Here is a 17980-nt window from a genome sequence, read left to right as displayed (position 1 = left end):
TCTTTGTAGTCTCTTGGTTTAATGTTAAAGCGCTGACAAATCATACTCTTTGAAGTACCTTACTAACAACGTATCTCTTTCCGAGGCACGGCAAGTCATTGGTTTAAAGATCAGCCTCCTCGTGCAGCCACCAGCGTCCGTCGTCCCCTCAGCCCCACTATTCCCGACCCTGCCGGAGCACGGTTCAATTCCAGGTTTTCCACTGCCCTGGGCTCTCTTTTCCACTTGATTCCTTCCGAGGGGAGCTGGAGCCTGGCGACGCCGGTTGGCGGGCGGGGTGCTGAGGGGCGACGGAGTCAGTCGTCACCACCCCAGCTGCTCTGCCCACTGCCGCTGTGGCAGGCAGGCGAGGCAGGCCTAGCTCCGCGTCCCGTCAGCTCTGTTCCAACTGCCGCCAAACCGGACGCCTGAACTTGCACGCATTCATCAAGTATCATCACCATCACCATCGCCCTTTCCAGTCGCTTGCATAGTGCTAAACCCGGCCTCGGATTTCTGCCAGCACTTGGGTCTTCTCTACTGCGGCCAGAACGATGCTGCGCAACGCGACCAAAGGTGCAGCGCGCCGCGCCGTCACCGAGCTCTCCCAGTACCCGAAACCCGGCGAGAAACTCCACGGCTTCACCCTTGTCCGGTCAAAGCATGTCCCAGAGCTGGAATTGACTGCTTTGCACTTGCAACACGACAAGACCGGAGCAGAGCATTTGCACATTGCCCGTGACGACAGCAACAATGTCTTCTCTATCGGTTTCAAGACGAATCCCCCAGACGACACCGGTGTCCCTCATATCTTGGAGCACACCACTCTGTGTGGCAGTCAAAAGTATGCGAACCCGAACGGCCGGCATCGTCTGCATCATTCGCGCTGACGTGGAATTTCATTCAGATATCCCATCCGAGACCCATTCTTCAAGATGCTTCCGCGCACGCTTTCGAATTTCATGAACGCCTTTACAGCATCGGACCACACTTTCTACCCGTTCGCCACCACCAATGCCCAGGACTTCAAGAACCTCATGTCGGTCTACCTCGACGCGACTCTACATCCCCTCTTGAATGAGACGGACTTCACACAGGAAGGATGGCGCATTGGGCCCGAGAATCCCCAGGCTCTTGTTGCGGCCGAGGGCAACGCAAAGCCCGAGGACAGGAAGCTTGTCTTCAAGGGCGTGGTGTATAACGAGATGAAGGGCCAGATGTCGGATGCCGCCTACCTCTTCTGGATTCGGTTCCAAGACCACATCTTTCCTGACATCAACAACTCTGGTGGTGACCCCCAGAAGATCACAGACTTGACCTACGAACAGCTTAAGAAGTTCCATGCTGATCACTACCACCCGAGCAACGCCAAGGTCTTCACATACGGCGACATGCCGCTGGCGGATCACTTGAAGGAGATCGGTGCCCAGCTCGACGCTTTTGAAAAGATCCGAGCTGATGTGGCGAACCATAGCCCCATCGACCTTAGCAGTGGCCCTCGGGAAGTCAAGCTCTATGGGCCTATTGACCCTCTTGTTGACGCCAATAAGCAGTTCAAGACCTCCGTTTCGTGGGTTCTGGGTGAAACCAGCAACGTTGTGGAGTCCTTCTCGCTGGCCCTTATTTCTGCTCTGCTCATGGATGGTTATGGCTCGCCTCTCTACAAGGGATTGATTGAATCCGGGCTAGGAACGGACTGGAGCCCTAACACAGGGTATGACAGTTCGGGCAAGCTTGGTATCTTCTCCATTGGCCTGAGCGGTGTTCAGGAAGAAGATGTGCCTAAGGTCAAGTCCAAGGTACAGGAGATTCTGCGCAGCATGCGGGACAAGGGCTTTGAGAGATCAAAGATTGATGGTTATCTCCATCAGCTTGAGCTCGGCCTTAAGCACAAGACTGCCAATTTTGGCATGTCTTTGCTTCACCGTTTGAAGCCCAAGTGGTTTACCGGAGTCGATCCATTTGACTCTCTTGCCTGGAACGACACGATTGCTGCTTTTGAGACTGAGCTTGCCAAGGGTGGTTATCTTGAGGGCTTGATTGACAAGTATCTGATCAACGACAATACTCTCTCCTTCACGATGGCGCCTTCGCCAACCTTCAGCCAGGAGCTTGCCCAAGAGGAGGAAACCCGCTTGAGCACCAAGATTTCGGAAGTCGTCAAAGCTGCTGGTAGCGAAGAGGAAGCTCGTGCTGCTCTCGAGGCTCGGGAACTCAAGTTGTTGGCCGAGCAAAGCAAGACCAACACCGAAGACCTTAGCTGCCTTCCTAGCGTGCATGTCAAGGACATTCCGCGCCAGAAGGACTCGGTTATCTTGAGACACGATAACACAGCAAGAGTCAACACACAGTGGCGCGAGGCTCCCACAAACGGGTTGACCTACTTCCGTGCTATCAACCAGCTGGAGAACCTGCCCGATGAGCTCCGAAGCCTGATCCCCCTCTTCACTGACTCCATCATGCGTCTGGGTACGAAGGACATGACAATGGAGCAGCTTGAGGATTTGATCAAGCTCAAGACTGGAGGTGTCTCGGTCGGTTACCATTCGGCTTCCCAGCCAACTGATTTCACTCGGGCCACAGAAGGCCTGGTGTTCTCGGGCATGGCATTGGATCGTCATGTGCCAACGATGTTTGACCTCTTGCGCAAGCTGGTCGTAGAGACTGACTTCGACAGTCCTCAAGCAGCTCAACAGATTCGTCAGTTGTTGCAGGCATCCGCTGATGGCGTCGTGAACGATATTGCTTCATCGGGACACGCTTACGCTCGGAGAGCCGCGGAATCTGGCCTTACGTGGGATTCCTTCCTCAAGGAGCAGGTTAGCGGTCTCTCGCAGGTAAAGCTGGTGACTAGCTTGGCAAGCCGGCCCGAGTCAGACTCGTTGGAGGATGTTATTGCAAAGCTTAAGCAAATCCAACAGTTTGCACTGGCTGGCAATCTCCGTACCGCCATCACCTGCGACAGCGGAAGTGTCTCTGACAACGCAAAAGCGCTCTCAAACTTTGTTAACTCGCTGCCTTCGGAAGCGGTGACTTTCCCGAGCCGGGGACCCCCCAAGTTTACCCGTGATATCAAGGCGTTCTATCCCTTGCCTTATCAGGTTTACTATGGTGCTTTGGCTCTCCCTACGGTTTCTTACACGGCTTCCGAGGGTGCCCCTCTCCAGATTCTCTCGCAGCTCTTGACCCACAAGCACTTGCATCACGAGATTCGTGAGAAGGGTGGCGCCTACGGCGGCGGATCTTACGCCCGCCCGCTTGACGGCATCTTCGGCTTCTACTCGTACCGCGACCCGAACCCTGTGAACACGCTCAAGATCATGCGGAACGCCGGCCAGTGGGCGGTTGACAAGAAGTGGACTGATCGTGATCTTGAGGATGCCAAGATCTCTGTCTTCCAGGGCGTTGACGCTCCCAAGGCCGTCAATGAAGAAGGCATGGCCCAGTTCCTCTACGGTATCACCGACGAGATGAAACAGAAGCGCCGCGAAGAACTCTTGGATGTTACCAAGGATCAGGTCCGGGAAGTGGCGCAGAAGTATGTTGTCAAGGCCCTTGACAACGCCTCTGAGCGTGTCGTCTTCCTTGGCGAGAAGCGCGACTGGGTCGACAAGTCTTGGGCGGTCATCGAGATGGACATCAACGGTTCCGCTTAGACCACTTCATCAACGGCGGAACACGACCGATGTTGATGAGGTTGGCGGTCTTGTATTTATAAAGTGACATGGTTGAATGATACCCTCCTCCAATACAAAAGGCACAATGAGCCAGTGCGGACCCAGTAGGTGTCCGAGAAGCTGCACCGACACTCGGCTCCAATCAGCGCTCCAGTTTTTCGGGCCGTATACTGATAAAGGTTTTAGGGGTTTGTTACATGTTTTTTCCCTTCCCCTCTCTCATCAAACAGCGCCAGCTACGATACGCTTCAACGCCTGCTCAGTGGCGTTGATGCCACAAAACGGCGCGAGATCAAAGGTGACAGGGAATCGGCGTTCTGCGCCTTGAGGCCCGGCCGAGGGCTCGTTCTTTCAGAACCGTCTTCCTCAGCTTTGGACGTGCGGACTAAAGAACAGAGTACATGCTTCTGCTTTGCCTATTGACCCGAGTGTTTAATGCCACAATATCCCCTCGTTTCCCAGCTTACGTCATCACCACCCCTCGGACGAGATAGCCGAAGCATTTGGACCATGACAGGCTGCCTCTGAAGTGTGGCGGCCCTACAGTACCACGAGACTACACATCAGGCTGCGTTGTGGTTGCTTCTGGGCTGACTCACGAAATCAGCCATCCTCATTGGTAATAAGCAGCCTCGCCAGGGGCAGCATCGTAGCAGACCAATAATCTCGATCCGTCTTGAAGATGATCGTCGTCGATGTGAGCCCATGGGTACGGCCAACGACATCAGTGATCAAAGCCACAGCCTGCTTCCGTGCGTGCGTAACATATATCTTCTCTACATGACATAGCAGATAAAGAACGGCTCATGCCCTCATGGAGGCGGAAGTAGACGTTAAATTTAACAACAAAAACTAGCAGATAAAGAGACTTTCGAAGTTAAGCTTGCTTCAAGCCGCAATGTGTGCCCTCGAGGCAACGGCCTCCAGTCACTTGCAGTCATTTTTTCTCTTTGAATATAGAACAACCCCCTTACTCACAGGTGCTATCTATAAGGAACTCAATCATTGTGTGTATGGTGACAGCCGCGGGGATGTTTGGTCGCAAAGGGGCAAGGCACAGACGAGTCGGCGAGATACCGACCGACACGGGTTGGGTTGCTTGCAGATGCAATAGAGGTCTAATTGCACGATTTGACTGGTCTTTTGTCGTCTACCGTCGTTGTTGCCAATATGAAATCGGCGATGTCGGCGATGTCGTGCGACAATGTCCTGAGTGCAGTTTGTGTGTGATACAGTGATACTATCGAAACTAGCAAGTCACCCTATTCCAACGGCGCTTGCTCAATATCGCGCTAGGTGAGGGGTTCATAGCCCTCGCTCGTGACACTTCCTTTTCGTCTCCATTCTCGACACCCAACCTAAAAACCCTATCTGCTCACGCGGTTCGCATGGCGGCCCGGCATGAATCTAGAATCTCGCCGGAGATGAGAGGGATATCGGGCTCACGCGACGTTTTGGCGGCGCACGGAGTTGCGGTCTGAAAGTCCCTCGTTTCAAAGACTCTCTGGATTGCCCGAGAATGCACATGCTATCAAGCAGGGATATGCGCGCAAACATGGGACGAAAGGGAGTCCCGACGGTCGCTGCCGTCGTCATATTTAACAAGTCCAAGTGTAAAGACTTCGGGTAGCAACGATCACCAATCCGAATCATGACGGAAGACCGAATGCGGCCGAAGCTTCTCAATGCCCAATGTCTGTCCAGCAAAAGCGTGATTACGAGAGCGTTGCGGGCAGCAAAGGTTGGACCCCTGTGATGTTCTCTGGCTTCTCTGCTTCCTTCTACGGCTAGCTGGGTTTGAGCCAGGGTAGCACCAAGTGCCGTACGTGGTTAGGGTAACTCTCCAGCGCCGATTGGATTTTTTTCTGATTTCTTGTTGGAGAAAAAATCACGGAATGGAAAACGATCGAGATGGCGGCCGGGGCTGGACGACGGGGGCTCCGCTCCGTAGGCGACCAGGGCGATGTCCCTTTTTTTGTGGGCGGAAATCAAGAAAAAAAAAGTTTTGCTAGCAGGATGTGAGCACAGCCTCCGACCTGCTGGCCTCGCTTTCAGTGCCAAAGAGACGCCCGTGCCCTGCCAATTGCCCTCCCGCTCCTTTGCCCTCACCACGGCAGGCTTTTTTGAGGTTCCATCTTTTGTCTCCTCGGTTGAATCGAGCCTGGGCCCCTCCACTTCAGTTGACAAAACAAGCGCGGTCAGCAACTCACAATCAGCAGCAGCAGCAGCAGAAATCGTCGACCTCCCGCCCCGGCCCGCCGAGTCCAAGACCCCCCCGCCCTCCTCCACCCCCCTGACGCCTGATTCTTTTAACCTCCCCTCCTCCACGCGACCTTTTTGAGCTCTTTCCTTCTCTTCTCTCCTCTTCCCTCTTCCCTCATCTGCAACTGTTGCAACTACACACGTAGCCCCCTCCACTCCAAACACTCTATACAATCCACAGCTTGCTTTCTTGCGCGATAACGGGTAAGTCAATGACGGTGACGGCGGTGTTCTTCCAATTCCATCCCATGATTCTTCGAATGCTCTACCCTCTGATTTCCAGCCACACCCGACCCGGATCACATGTGTGCTCCAAAGAGACGGGATGGAAGCTCTTCCTGGTTTCTCTGGGTCTGCCCCCGTAGAGTGGGGAGCTCTTCCATGTGGCAAACCTGTCGCGGACTGCTCAAAAAGGCTGGCTTGGCCGACTACCCGAGTCGGAGTCTGCGTCCCAGACGACCTACATCCAGTGTCATCATAGTTGTGGAGGGATCATCACAGCTCGCAACCCCAAATCCAACACAATTCTTCACACATTCTTCACCTTCGCACAGCATCCTCTCTGCCTCTTTACGACTTGGTCACGGTCAAGTTGCTAACATTGCGCCCATCATCAGGACGGACACGTCGTCGTCATCGCCATAGCATCCACCTCCCTTGACTGCCTTTGGTCTTCTCAAAGGCAACCCTATTTAACACGGCTTCCTCGGCCGTAAAGCTCGTCTCGGACCAAGATTTCAGCCTCAGAAAGACCTTCCACATCATCAACGTCGTACCTCCCCCATCCGCTCCTGAGGGTCTCTAAGAAGCTCGACGCTCTCTTTTTCGACCCCTCTCCCAACCAAGGACCTGAATACAGTCCCAACCGTCAGCTGCCGCATAGGACGAGTTCTGCGGTTCTTCCTCTAACGGAGGAAGAGTCGAGGAGGCCTCGTCAGATCGCCCAGGGATCAGTATCGTACCGACACCGACCCCCCTAAGACCAATTTCAAGAGCACTTGTTGCTCCTTTTTGACACATTAACTACACAACAAATCCAAAACCAACAACAACCAACACACGCAAACTCCCCCTCACACCGGGAACCTCCGAAACCTCGCAAACTCCACTACCAACACTCGATCTTATCCCCCCAGTCAAATCTTGGGATATGGTTATGCCGACTGTTGTCTCCGACCGCATGGGCACTATCGATTTCATCGATTATACAAACAATCATGTCTTTTCAAAGTGTCAAACCGACAGTTTGAACACCATCAAAAATGGCTCCTTGAAGCACGATGATAACCTTCGCGGCCTTGCCAACGGCAAGTTGGTCGCCAAACAAATGATTGGCGATGCCCTCCGCCAGCGTGTGGAGAGCATTGACTACGACTTCTGCGAGCCCGGCGATGAGGACACCTTCTTTGTTGCTGATCTCGGCGAGGTCTACCGCCAGCACCTCCGCTGGAAGTTGAACCTTCCTCGCGTCAAGCCGTTCTATGGTGAGTATTTTCGATTACTATGAGCCCCGTATCGAAGATTCGGATTGCTGACTTGAATGTTTGTTATCAGCTGTCAAGTGCAACCCCGACGACAGGCTCCTGCAGCTTCTGGCCGCATTCGGCACCGGCTTCGACTGTGCCTCCAAGGCCGAGATCGAGCAAGTCCTCCGCATGGGCGTCGACCCCTCCCGCATTATCTATGCACAGCCGTGCAAGACCAACTCCTATTTGCGCTATGTTGCCCAGCAGGGCGTGCGCCAGATGACCTTCGATAACGCCGATGAGCTGCGCAAGATTGCGCGCCTGTATCCCGACGCCGAGCTCTTCCTCCGCATCCTTACCGACGATTCTGAGTCCCTTTGCCGTTTCAGTATGAAGTTCGGCGCTTCCCTCGACTCGACCGATGGTCTCTTAGGCCTTGCCCGCCAGCTAGGCCTCAACGTGGTTGGCGTCAGCTTCCACGTTGGCTCCGGCGCCTCTGATCCTACTGCTTTCCTGAAGGCTGTTCAGGACGCTCATGTCGTCTTCCAGCAGGCCGCTGCTTATGGCTACAACCTAAAGACTCTCGACGTTGGTGGAGGTTTCTGCAGCGACGGTACTTTCGAGCAGATGGCTAACGTCTTGCGTGCTGCCCTCGATGAGTACTTCCCGGCCCATACCGGCGTCAACCTTATCGCTGAGCCTGGTCGCTACTACGCTTCCTCGGCATTCACCCTTGCCTGCAACATCATTGCTCGCCGCACCATCCCGGGCGGCTCTGCTGTCTCGGTCTCCGATTCCTCTTCTTCTATGAGCGACGACGGATCGGTGAACAACGGCGATGCCAGCTACATGGTCTACGTCAACGATGGCCTGTACGGAAACTTTAGCAGCATCATGTTCGATCACCAGCACCCTGTGGCCAAGATCCTCCGTACTGGCGGCCGCACCATGTACAACTCTGTTGCTGCCCACGAGTCTTCTGCGGAGGACGCCATTGAGTACAGCATCTGGGGTCCCACTTGCGACGGCATTGATCGCATCACCGAGAGCATCCGCTTCCGCGAGACTCTTGATGTTGGCGACTGGCTGTACTTCGAGGACATGGGTGCCTACACCAAGTGCTCGGCCACCACTTTCAACGGCTTCACCAACGAGCACGATGTCATCTACGTCTGCAGCGAGCCCGGTGCTATGGCCCTCTTGGGACTGTAAGGTGCAGCTTTGCAGATGAGATAAGGCCAGGGCCCTTTTGAGGTTCCTTGGATAGGGGAGATGTGTGCTGTTGTTGTTATTTGCGCAGGAGGAAGGTGATGCAAAACACCATTGGATTTCTTTCGTTGGCTCGTTTGGGCCCCCTCGTTATAGAACTTGCTTTGCATTTTGGATTTTCGACAAAAAGGGGGCCTAGGAAACGATGGAGCGCAGTGTTGGATCAACCTCAGGGTTACAAAACAAAAAGGTGGTTAGAGATTATTGGATGCAAAACAGCAGTTGGGTTTAGACATTAGAGGAATATGATTGCGTTGGCCCCCATAAAATGTTGACTTTGCACTGCCGTTGTGATGGATCTTGATATAGGTGAATGGTGAGGATGGTGGGAAATATGTGACGAAGAGGCGGTTGTGCTTTATACTTGGGTTACGCTGAAGTTGTCACACAAAGGTAGGAAAAGTACGGAGTGTGCTCGTATGACAAGCTGTAAGTTCAGTAGTACGTGTAAGTCACGGCTTTCCCTATTTGACCCAGCATCAATATTGTCACATTTTCGGCGGCACTCCATCCTTCCTTCCCGTCCATGTCTTATCTCCCCGCCTTCCAATCTTCCCACCCAAGCTTCAGCTCCCCCAATCCCACTCGGTGATTCGCTGCACTTGACATGTGCTATCACTTGAGCTGCGTATCATCGCCGCTGGGATTTCGGATGGAATATCGATAGTTGATGATTCCCCTTGGCAAGCACGTTGTAGGGGATGGTATAATGGTATATCATGTATGTCTCGGTACAATCCAGCATGCGTCCGGTCTTTCTCCCGTCCTCGAGCTTAGCAGAAAGAAGAGAGAAGGAAGGGACTTTTGAAGGCGGAACATCCGATTGCTCCAAGTTATCGTACTAGCCGGCCATGCCGCCTTCCGTGTAACGACATCAACCCGTCTTGGGAGGTCGGGGAACCTTGATGAGCCATCCGACTTGGAGGTGGTGTCGTAAGATACTTGATTCCCAACACTCCCAACTTCTTCCCAGCGGCTTGATACCTGACCATTTTCTTTTCTTCCTTTTGTCCTCCTGACGTGTCCGTCTATCTTCCTTTTTGATCCCTTCTCTACACACCTAATCACGTCTTCACTGTTTGCAATCACGGTCCTTTTCCATCCATGACTGCAGTTTTCCGAGAGGACACTCGTGACTGGAAAGAGGGGAGAAGTCCAGGAAGGTGACTGAGCGACAAGCAAGTAGAAACATCAACGGCAACGAAGCTGGTACTAGCCAGCGCCATCCCGTCGTGTTTCGTACACATACTCAAAGTGCACACACGTATACCGAAAGACAAAAAGACAGCCAGACAGCAGTCATGGTCCGCAACATCGTCGTCCTAAGCGGTAGCTCGCACCCAAAGTTCGTCGACAGCGTCTGCGAGTACCTAGGAATTCCCCCGGCAAGCCGCGTACTGGAGAAGTTTTCGTCGGGGGAGACACGCTGCGAGATTAGGGACTCAATACGTGGGAAGGACGTCTACATCATCCAGTCGTTTGGGGTGGGAACCGACAGAAACGCGGCCAACAACAACAACAACACCGATGGATCTTCTTCGACTTCAGCTACAGCGGGAACAGGTCATGTCACTGTCAACGACTACTTCATCGAACTCTGCATCATGATATCGGCCTGCAAGACGGGATCCGCTCGCAGGGTCACGGCCGTCCTGCCGTTCTTCCCTTACTCCCGCCAGCCAGACCTGCCGTATACCAGGACTGGGACACCGCTGGTGTCTAGAAATCGAGATGCGGCGGCGATGACAGCTACGGAAGGTCAAGGGGGTGTCTCGTACACGTTTGAGAGCGTTCCGCCTACCCCGGCTGCACACATCCCACGAACTGCCGGTCTGACTAACGGCGTGTCTAAGCTCGTCAATGGCCTGTCCAACAGCAGCATCACCCGTGGTATCGACATCCGTGACATGGTTAAGGCACCGGCCACGGTGACGGTGACGGGACCGGCAAGCGACGATGGTAATAACTCGTTGGGAGAGAAGCAGCCCCAACAGCAAAAGGCCAACGACAAGTTCACCACGCACGACTACGAGAACCCGACCATGGCGATGGCGTTCCAACAGAAGGCCGGGTTTAAGCCGATGATGGCGCAGGCGGGATCGTTGATTGCGGATCTGTTGACGTGTGCGGGAGCGGATCGGATTGTTACGTGCGACTTGCATGAGAGCACGTATCAGGGGTTCTTCGATATTCCCGGTGAGATTGATGTCCCAGCCCGACTGCGTCTTCCCTTCCAGGAGCCGGGAAAGGGGAAGTACACACCCGTCTAACTTGGAGTCATGACAGTCGATAACCTCATCGCCAAACCGCTCCTCAAGCGGTACATCCAGCACCACATCGAGAACTACAAGGAAGCCGTGATAGTCAGCCCGGACGCCGGCGGGGCTAAACGCGCCGCCGCCATTGCTGACAGTCTAGGTTTACAATTTGCTCTCATCCACAAAGGTTAGTTCATTCGTGGGGGAGGAGGCGCGAACTCACCTCTTCATATCCGTGACCACTGTACCGAATCACATCCAGACTCGTCGCTTCATAACAAATAAAGAGACGCTGACACTCCTCTTCCCCATCCTCATAGAGCGACGCCCACCGTCCAAAACCCACACAAACTACCCAACCATGATGCTCGTCGGCAACGTTGCCAACCGTATCTGCATCCTAGTCGACGACCTCGCCGACACGGCCAACACCATCACGCGTGCGGCCAAGCTGCTCAAGCGCGAAGGGGCCGTCCAAGTGATTGCACTCATCACGCACGGCGTGTTTAGCGGCGACGCGATACAGAGGATTAATGCGTCGGCGCTGGATCGGGTGGTGGTGACGAACACGGTGGCGCAGGATCGACATCTTGAAGCTTTCCGAGCAGCTGGAGCTGGAGGGAAGAAGGAGCTGCCGGACAAGAATAAGAATGATGTCGACCCGAGGGTGGTTTGTGGGAAGTTGGAGGTGTTGGATATTGCGCCGTTTTTTGCGGAGGCGATTAGAAGGATTGTATTTGGGGAGAGTATTAGTATGCTGGTCCGGGATGGGGATTAAGGAGGGTGGAGGAGATCAAAAGAGAAGGAAGTGGGAAAATATTATTGACCTGGGAGGATGAGGTTAACTTGTACAGTATGGGTGGTCAGGTGGCGTTTCTGTCTTGGGCTTCTTCTCTTCTCAGAATTTGTATTTTCTTGCCGAAGTTTACCTTCTACCACCGAGATCGCAAACACGCATCCTACACCCAGTTTCTAAAGCGACTCTGAGGTGTAAGCTGACCGGTATGTATCGTATGTATCTTCAAGATCCGCATCTTACCTACCCTTGGGCCCAAAGTCCATGCCGTGGGGTAGGAATCAGCACGTTCGATCCATGTTGTCTGATGCCACTCGACAACCCTGGAGCATCTTCATCGTTTCATGTGAAGACGAGGGGAGCTAAAACGGCACCGGCGTGGGAGGCGTACAATTGTAAGTTGTAACAGCTTCCCCACAAACAGTATCGTTGTCTTTCAGTCGGTTACCTAGGAATGCAATGCGAATACTTCCATTCATACGTTTCCTGCATTGTCTCCGACACAGGCTGTGATTTTGCGAGAGAGGGTGTGAAACAGTGAATGGAAATAGTAACAGAAAACATTCCAAGCGGTTATTACAGTCCAGTAGTCCCTTGGCTTTCGGAAAGTGGCATTGTCTAGATCTCAGGTTCTGAGCTTTCCCCAATCCGTTTTCGAACGTCGCCAAATCGATATTGCAGGAATGGTACAAGTACATATGTACAGAAGAAGTGCCGAGTCTGGCCTCTGTCTCCATGCATTCGATGTTCACCTCTGCTTGGATGTAAAATGTTAGCTTGGTACCTAACTTGTACAAGAATCAAAGGGCGTGGACCCTAGCGTTTTATATCCATGCAGAGGTGTTGACTGTTGTTGTCTTCAATCTCATACGCTGACGTTGCCATGAACGCGTCCTAAACGCAAAAGGACGCGCTCAAAACGCCATTAAACGCGGTCGAAAAAGTGGTTCCCTGTCTGCTCTGGTGGGGTCGGCTGCAGTGTGGCCCCCCCTGCGGATACGGTTTACGGCCCAGAGGGCAGCTTGTAACTTCCAGCGACGTTGAACCACAGGGCAACGCGGACTCTTCTCCCTGGAGTTGACAACTTAACATCAGGAGAAAGCAACCAGTCGGGAGTCTTCAACAACACCAGCACTCTCAAACGCGCTGTGGTACCTACACAGTACTCCCCTGCCCCCCGCCCTGCTCTCACAAGAGCCGGAATCATACACAAGTACATAGTAAACAAAAAGCGGCATGCTGCCTGCAGTGCCAGTGCAGGAGGCAGGGGCGGGACCGAACCAGCGAAGGGATGGATGAAGGTCTGCATTTGGTGGACCGTTGGCGTTGGGCCTTATGGTATGAAAACAACAAAGACAACAACAACATTGAGCAACAACAAACAATCACGAGAAGACGAAGACGAGAGAGACAGGACGGGAGCTCGTCTATCTGTTCGCCCCTCTTCACCGCTTGTGATTTGAAAGACTGCCCAACCATTTGATAAATATTGCATTCTTCTTCATCCAGCAAGGGGAGGGAGGAGACAAACGAACGAAAAGCGGCTTGGGGAGGAGTTGTGTGGATTGGTCGATGTTGCCGTCTCGGGCTTCCACTTACAAACGAAAAGGGCAAGATGGAAGACGGGTTTTGCCGGCTTCAGTCCGATCAACGGGAGACTCCAGGTCCATGTGTTTTTTTTTTTTTGAAAATTCACCCCACATGTCATGGTTCAGTTACTTGTGTCGGTAGTACGAGTCCTTGGGCCCATGTGGATGTTGGCTTTGATGTCAGCATTCTTGCTTCCGGCTGGCGGAGGAGGGGGTCCAGTCCTTGGGGAAAGGGACGGAAGACAGCTGGGTCAGGGCACATGAAAGTGTAATTTTCACTTGATCGTATTGGTAACGTAATGAAGGTCGATGCTTGGACCCGCTGCCCACAACATCGAAGAGAAAGGTGGATTCGAGTTTCGCGATTCCCTGGATTTGACGCTGACCGGGACATGTCTGGCAAGTCTGGCTGGGCTTTGTGGAGCGGATGGGAGGCAATGGCGGGTCAATGTTTTGATGGCCTGTGCGCCACAGGGCCGTTGCAGGGCCCGCTTGCCCCAATACGGCTAGTCAGCGGCCTGGCGCGACTGGCTCAGTCTGCCGCGACTCCGTCAGTCCGTCAGTGAGTGGTGAGTGGGCAGGGCGTGGGCAGCCGACGCTCACTCAATCAACGCCCGCTCCCACCCGTCCACCTGCCGTCCACCCCTGGGGCCTACCTTTTCCAGAGATTACCTCGACTTTACAACCACCACCAGGCGACACCAGGTTCCAACATTCAACCTTTGATCCCGATACCTTGCCTCCGGTCCATCGCCTGCCGAGTTCGCTCACGACTTTAATGCTGTCGCCGTCTCAACGTTGACAAGCCGGTTCCGACGCGCAACCTTGCTGCACCACCTATGATCGCCGAAATTAATACTAGGGACGAAAGAAGGCCACCCCCCGGGATTACCACTCATTGACGTGCACCCGTATTGAAACCAAGCATCGATAGCTTCTTGCGCCGCGCATGTGGGAATACTCACACTCTCTCTTCACGACGACAACACTCTAGATCACGACGAACAACTTTTAATCTTGCGAAAACCGCCGCCGCAGCCCCCCTAAAGCAACAGTGGTCCCCGCCAGAGTACAGGTAGTCTTTCATCGCAGCGCATTGTCGATCGGTTCACCACCGCCGCTTGCCATACCTGTTTGCCTTCCCACCGGCTTCCCACCACATCGGACTTGGGACGACATCAACAAGTGCGCCAAGGATAAAAGATCAGATACAACTGGCACGTGCTGCATCAATCTTATTACGACCTCGTCGCCGCCGCCGACTCGGGCATTCCCCTCTTTTTAAGCAAACGAAGCCAACCCGAGTCTGCCGTCGCAAGATATCAAGAGACCACCCGCACCCGGTCTACTACTCACCCGCTCCTCAACGTCGTATCAGCAACTCAAGCTCCAACAGGTTTACCACAGTATTGAATCCCGAAATCAACCATGGTGGCCACCGGCGACGTCTCCGGGCGCGCCGCACATTCGGCCGGCACCAAAAGGTCCAGTCATGAAACCCGCAGCCAGGCAGTCCACCCATCAACAACGAGAGTAACCAGGTCAACGAGGTTGCAAACCCCTCCACCACCATCGTCAGGAAACTCGCGCGAGGAACCGGCGACTGAGATTGCGAGGAACCCACGGGCACCAACCAGAACTGAGAACCATGTGAACAACTTGGACGTCGGAGCAGTTGATAGCGCTTTGCGCCGGGAAATTCAGCAACGCCAAAATTCACCAGGGCCAAGTTCGCATAGGAAGCGACAACGCATTAATGGAGATAGGTATGTCTTGCTGGGGGTGGGATTTCTGTCGACATTTAGGATCGCATTTCTGACATCTAACCAGGTTCATTCCCACTCGGTCTGGTCAAGATTTGCAAGCCAGCTTTAGTCTTTTGCATGAAGAGGGCTCTCCAGCGACGCCCAGACAGAAAAGGCGCACACCGCAGGGGGAGCTTCATTTTCAGAAAAGTAAGTCATGGTCCGGTCTTATCCTAGAGTGCCTTGCTGACAATTTCGCAGCTGAGGAAGCAAATCGTACGTTCTCAACTGTGCTACGAACAGAATTGTTTGAGGATACTGTCCCACAGATTGCCCCGGAGTCTCTATCACCAGACCATAGGAGAGCATCGCGGGGTTATCTACATGAGGGCACAAGGTCTCAGACGCCTCCTCGGAATGGACTCCCAGCCGCGGCAGCACCAACAACCCTTACCCCCTCTACACCTCACAAGAACCTGTTCTCGTATCTATCACCACGACATGCTAGCCTTGGCGGCCATCCAACGCCATCAAGGACGCCACAAAGTCGACACGCCATCAACCTGGACACCCGGGCCGAAATCTACAGTCTCTCACCCATAAAACATAAGAGCCAACAACTGTTACTGAGCCCGCGAAAGCAGCCGCGCGCGATCAGCAAGGTTCCGTATAAGGTGTTGGATGCTCCTGAGTTGCTAGACGACTACTACTTGAATCTAGTCGACTGGGGGAGCGCCAACGTCCTGGGCGTTGGGTTGGGATCCAGCGTCTACATGTGGAATGCGCAAACAAGCAGGGTCAACAAGCTGTGTACTCTGGAGGACGACACCGTTGCAAGCGTATCTTGGATACAAAAGGGAACACACCTTGCCATCGGTACACATAAAGGACTAGTGCAGATTTGGGATGCTGAGAAAGCGAGAAGGCTCAGGACGATGACGGGTCATACTGGCAGGGTAGGAGCATTGGCATGGAACACCCACATTCTCACATCAGGGTCCCGGGATCGTCTAATATACCATCGCGACGTCCGAGCGCCGGATCAATGGCTAAAAAAGCTGGTTGGTCACAAGCAGGAGGTCTGCGGTCTAAAATGGAATTGCGAAGATGGCCAACTCGCCAGTGGAGGAAACGACAATAAGCTGATGGTATGGGATAAGCTTTCGGACACGCCACTCTGGAAATATTCCGGCCATACAGCAGCCGTCAAAGCGATAGCCTGGTCACCACATCAACGCGGTCTCCTGGCTTCCGGAGGCGGTACTGCTGACAGACGCATCATCTTTCACGACACCGTTCGCGGCACGGTACTCAACGAGGTGGACACGGGCAGCCAGGTCTGCAACATTGCCTGGTCCAAAAACTCCAACGAAATCGTCTCGACGCACGGTTATAGCCAAAATCAGATAGTAGTCTGGAAGTACCCCTCCATGACGCAAGTCGCCAGCCTGACAGGTCACACTTATCGGGTGCTGTACCTTGCCATGAGCCCGGACGGCAAAACCGTGGTGACGGGTGCCGGAGATGAGACGTTGCGGTTCTGGAACCTCTTCGGCAAGAGCCCGAGGAAAAGTGTTCACGACCTGGATGGAGGCGGCAGCGGACGCTCAGGTGACTGGGGAGTCATTCGATGATGACGGGAAGGATAAGGAACCCCCAACGGGCGGGAAGGAACTTGGCCCATCGACTGAAAGAAAGCGACTGAATACCGAGACCGCCAGCAGAGAGCAGCCGCCGATAAAGATTGCAATGATCATACAGCGTGTATCACTCAGCTGTCTAAGCTTGATGCGCCGACCACGCAGGCTAGAAAGGTTCTGCGTGGGCCTTGCCCTGCTCAACTTTGACGGCACCGATCTCACAAGAGTGGTGCGAGGCATCGAACTTTCTCTTGTCCCGACTACGACGTGTGCGCAATCTATACAACACGCCACTTCTTCATAATGCTCTCATCATCTAGAGCTTGACATACACTTCTTTTTAATCTTCTATTTGCTCTTTAAGATCAAGGAGCTCAACCACCAGCGACCACTCTTACGTGTTTTCTTTTCTTTTTTCTTCATCTTGTGATCATGTGGTATCTGAGATTAGAGCGTGTCGATTTTCTTCTCGGACCAGACAGGCGTTTGTGGTGGGTGGGAAAGAATGGAAAGGCGGGTGGGCGTGTTTGAATTCGCTAGCATGCATTGGCACGGCATGGCATGGACGGACGGGATTTGAATTGTGCTTTTTGTGGCATCCCCAATCAATCTGCTTGGCTTTTTTGTTTTGTTTTGCTTTGTCACACTTCAAGGCTACAGCGAGGAGTAGACGGATATGGATATGGCGGGCATGCTGGACGGACAGACAGGAGGGTGCTGTTACAGTGAAGTAGCAGGAAGAAGTATTTGAGACCGCCTTAACTTGTTGAAGTTGGGATGGAAGAGAGAGAAGACAAGAGAGGCTTGCATTGCATTCTGTACATAGCGAATACCACTGTACCACTTTTTGACTTGGTCATAAATTGATCATTCATGGCCATCCGTCACTCCTCCGTTTCAACTTGACCTTTCTCTCTCACTGCGTAACAACCTTCAACATCTTACCCCACGATATGATCTAGGATTAGGGAGAAAGTCATACACATAAGACTGATGGTCAAGAGTCCGGATGTGTCTAGCTCTCTCGTCACCCAACCCCTTTGACACCCATTTACCCATTCCACACAGTATACCAAAGGACGCCAACAACCGCAAGCAGTTCGTCCAGCAATATATCAAACAGGTAACGGTTATATTCAATGGTCAACTTCGACAGGATAATACATCTCTTTGTAACCTTTTCTCTTTCTCGACTTCGCCAGCAAAGCTCCCGCCATCGACAACTCCCTCTTCCACCAGCGCAATGCCTCTACTTAGAACTTCTCCCCGCTTTTCCTTCGTATGGTATGCCTAACCTGC

The 17980-nt window shown here is 53.4% G+C and overlaps 5 protein-coding genes across 5 annotated transcripts; all 5 read left to right on the top strand.

The window, feature by feature from the left end:
- Positions 1–533: 533 nt before the first annotated feature.
- On the top strand, positions 534–3635 carry B0H65DRAFT_546359 (Metalloenzyme, LuxS/M16 peptidase-like protein; the record flags this gene model as incomplete). Its single annotated transcript, XM_062829441.1, has 2 exons — positions 534–823; positions 887–3635. 2 exons carry the CDS (start codon positions 534–536, stop codon positions 3633–3635), a joined length of 3039 nt encoding a protein of 1012 aa, XP_062684605.1.
- Positions 3636–6634: 2999 nt separating this feature from the next.
- B0H65DRAFT_418773 (uncharacterized protein) lies at positions 6635–6898 on the top strand (the record flags this gene model as incomplete). The annotated part of the gene is made up of 1 exon (XM_062824160.1): positions 6635–6898. A coding segment is annotated over one exon (264 nt), but the record flags the coding sequence as incomplete, so codon positions are not given.
- Positions 6740–8834, top strand: B0H65DRAFT_113782 (ornithine decarboxylase). The gene is made up of 2 exons (XM_062820623.1): positions 6740–7402; positions 7473–8834. The coding sequence occupies exons 1-2, from the start codon at positions 7069–7071 to the stop codon at positions 8594–8596; spliced, it is 1458 nt and encodes a 485-aa protein (XP_062684603.1). The 5' UTR covers positions 6740–7068; the 3' UTR covers positions 8597–8834.
- A 781-nt stretch (positions 8835–9615) lies between these two features.
- On the top strand, positions 9616–11879 carry B0H65DRAFT_113773 (phosphoribosyltransferase-like protein). Its single transcript, XM_062820622.1, has 3 exons — positions 9616–10849; positions 10940–11098; positions 11232–11879. Exons 1-3 carry the CDS (start codon positions 9955–9957, stop codon positions 11687–11689), a joined length of 1512 nt encoding a protein of 503 aa, XP_062684602.1. The 5' UTR covers positions 9616–9954; the 3' UTR covers positions 11690–11879.
- A 2532-nt stretch (positions 11880–14411) lies between these two features.
- B0H65DRAFT_113732 (quinon protein alcohol dehydrogenase-like superfamily) lies at positions 14412–16959 on the top strand. The gene is made up of 2 exons (XM_062820621.1): positions 14412–15062; positions 15127–16959. The coding sequence occupies exons 1-2, from the start codon at positions 14725–14727 to the stop codon at positions 16673–16675; spliced, it is 1887 nt and encodes a 628-aa protein (XP_062684601.1). The 5' UTR covers positions 14412–14724; the 3' UTR covers positions 16676–16959.
- Positions 16960–17980: the final 1021 nt, after the last annotated feature.

The sequence above is a fragment of the Neurospora tetraspora genome (genome assembly GCF_033439725.1).
Source record: "Neurospora tetraspora strain CBS 560.94 chromosome Unknown B0H65scaffold_2, whole genome shotgun sequence".
NCBI classification, from domain to species: Eukaryota; Fungi; Ascomycota; class Sordariomycetes; order Sordariales; family Sordariaceae; genus Neurospora; species Neurospora tetraspora.
This window is presented reverse-complemented; position numbering and strand designations above follow the sequence as displayed.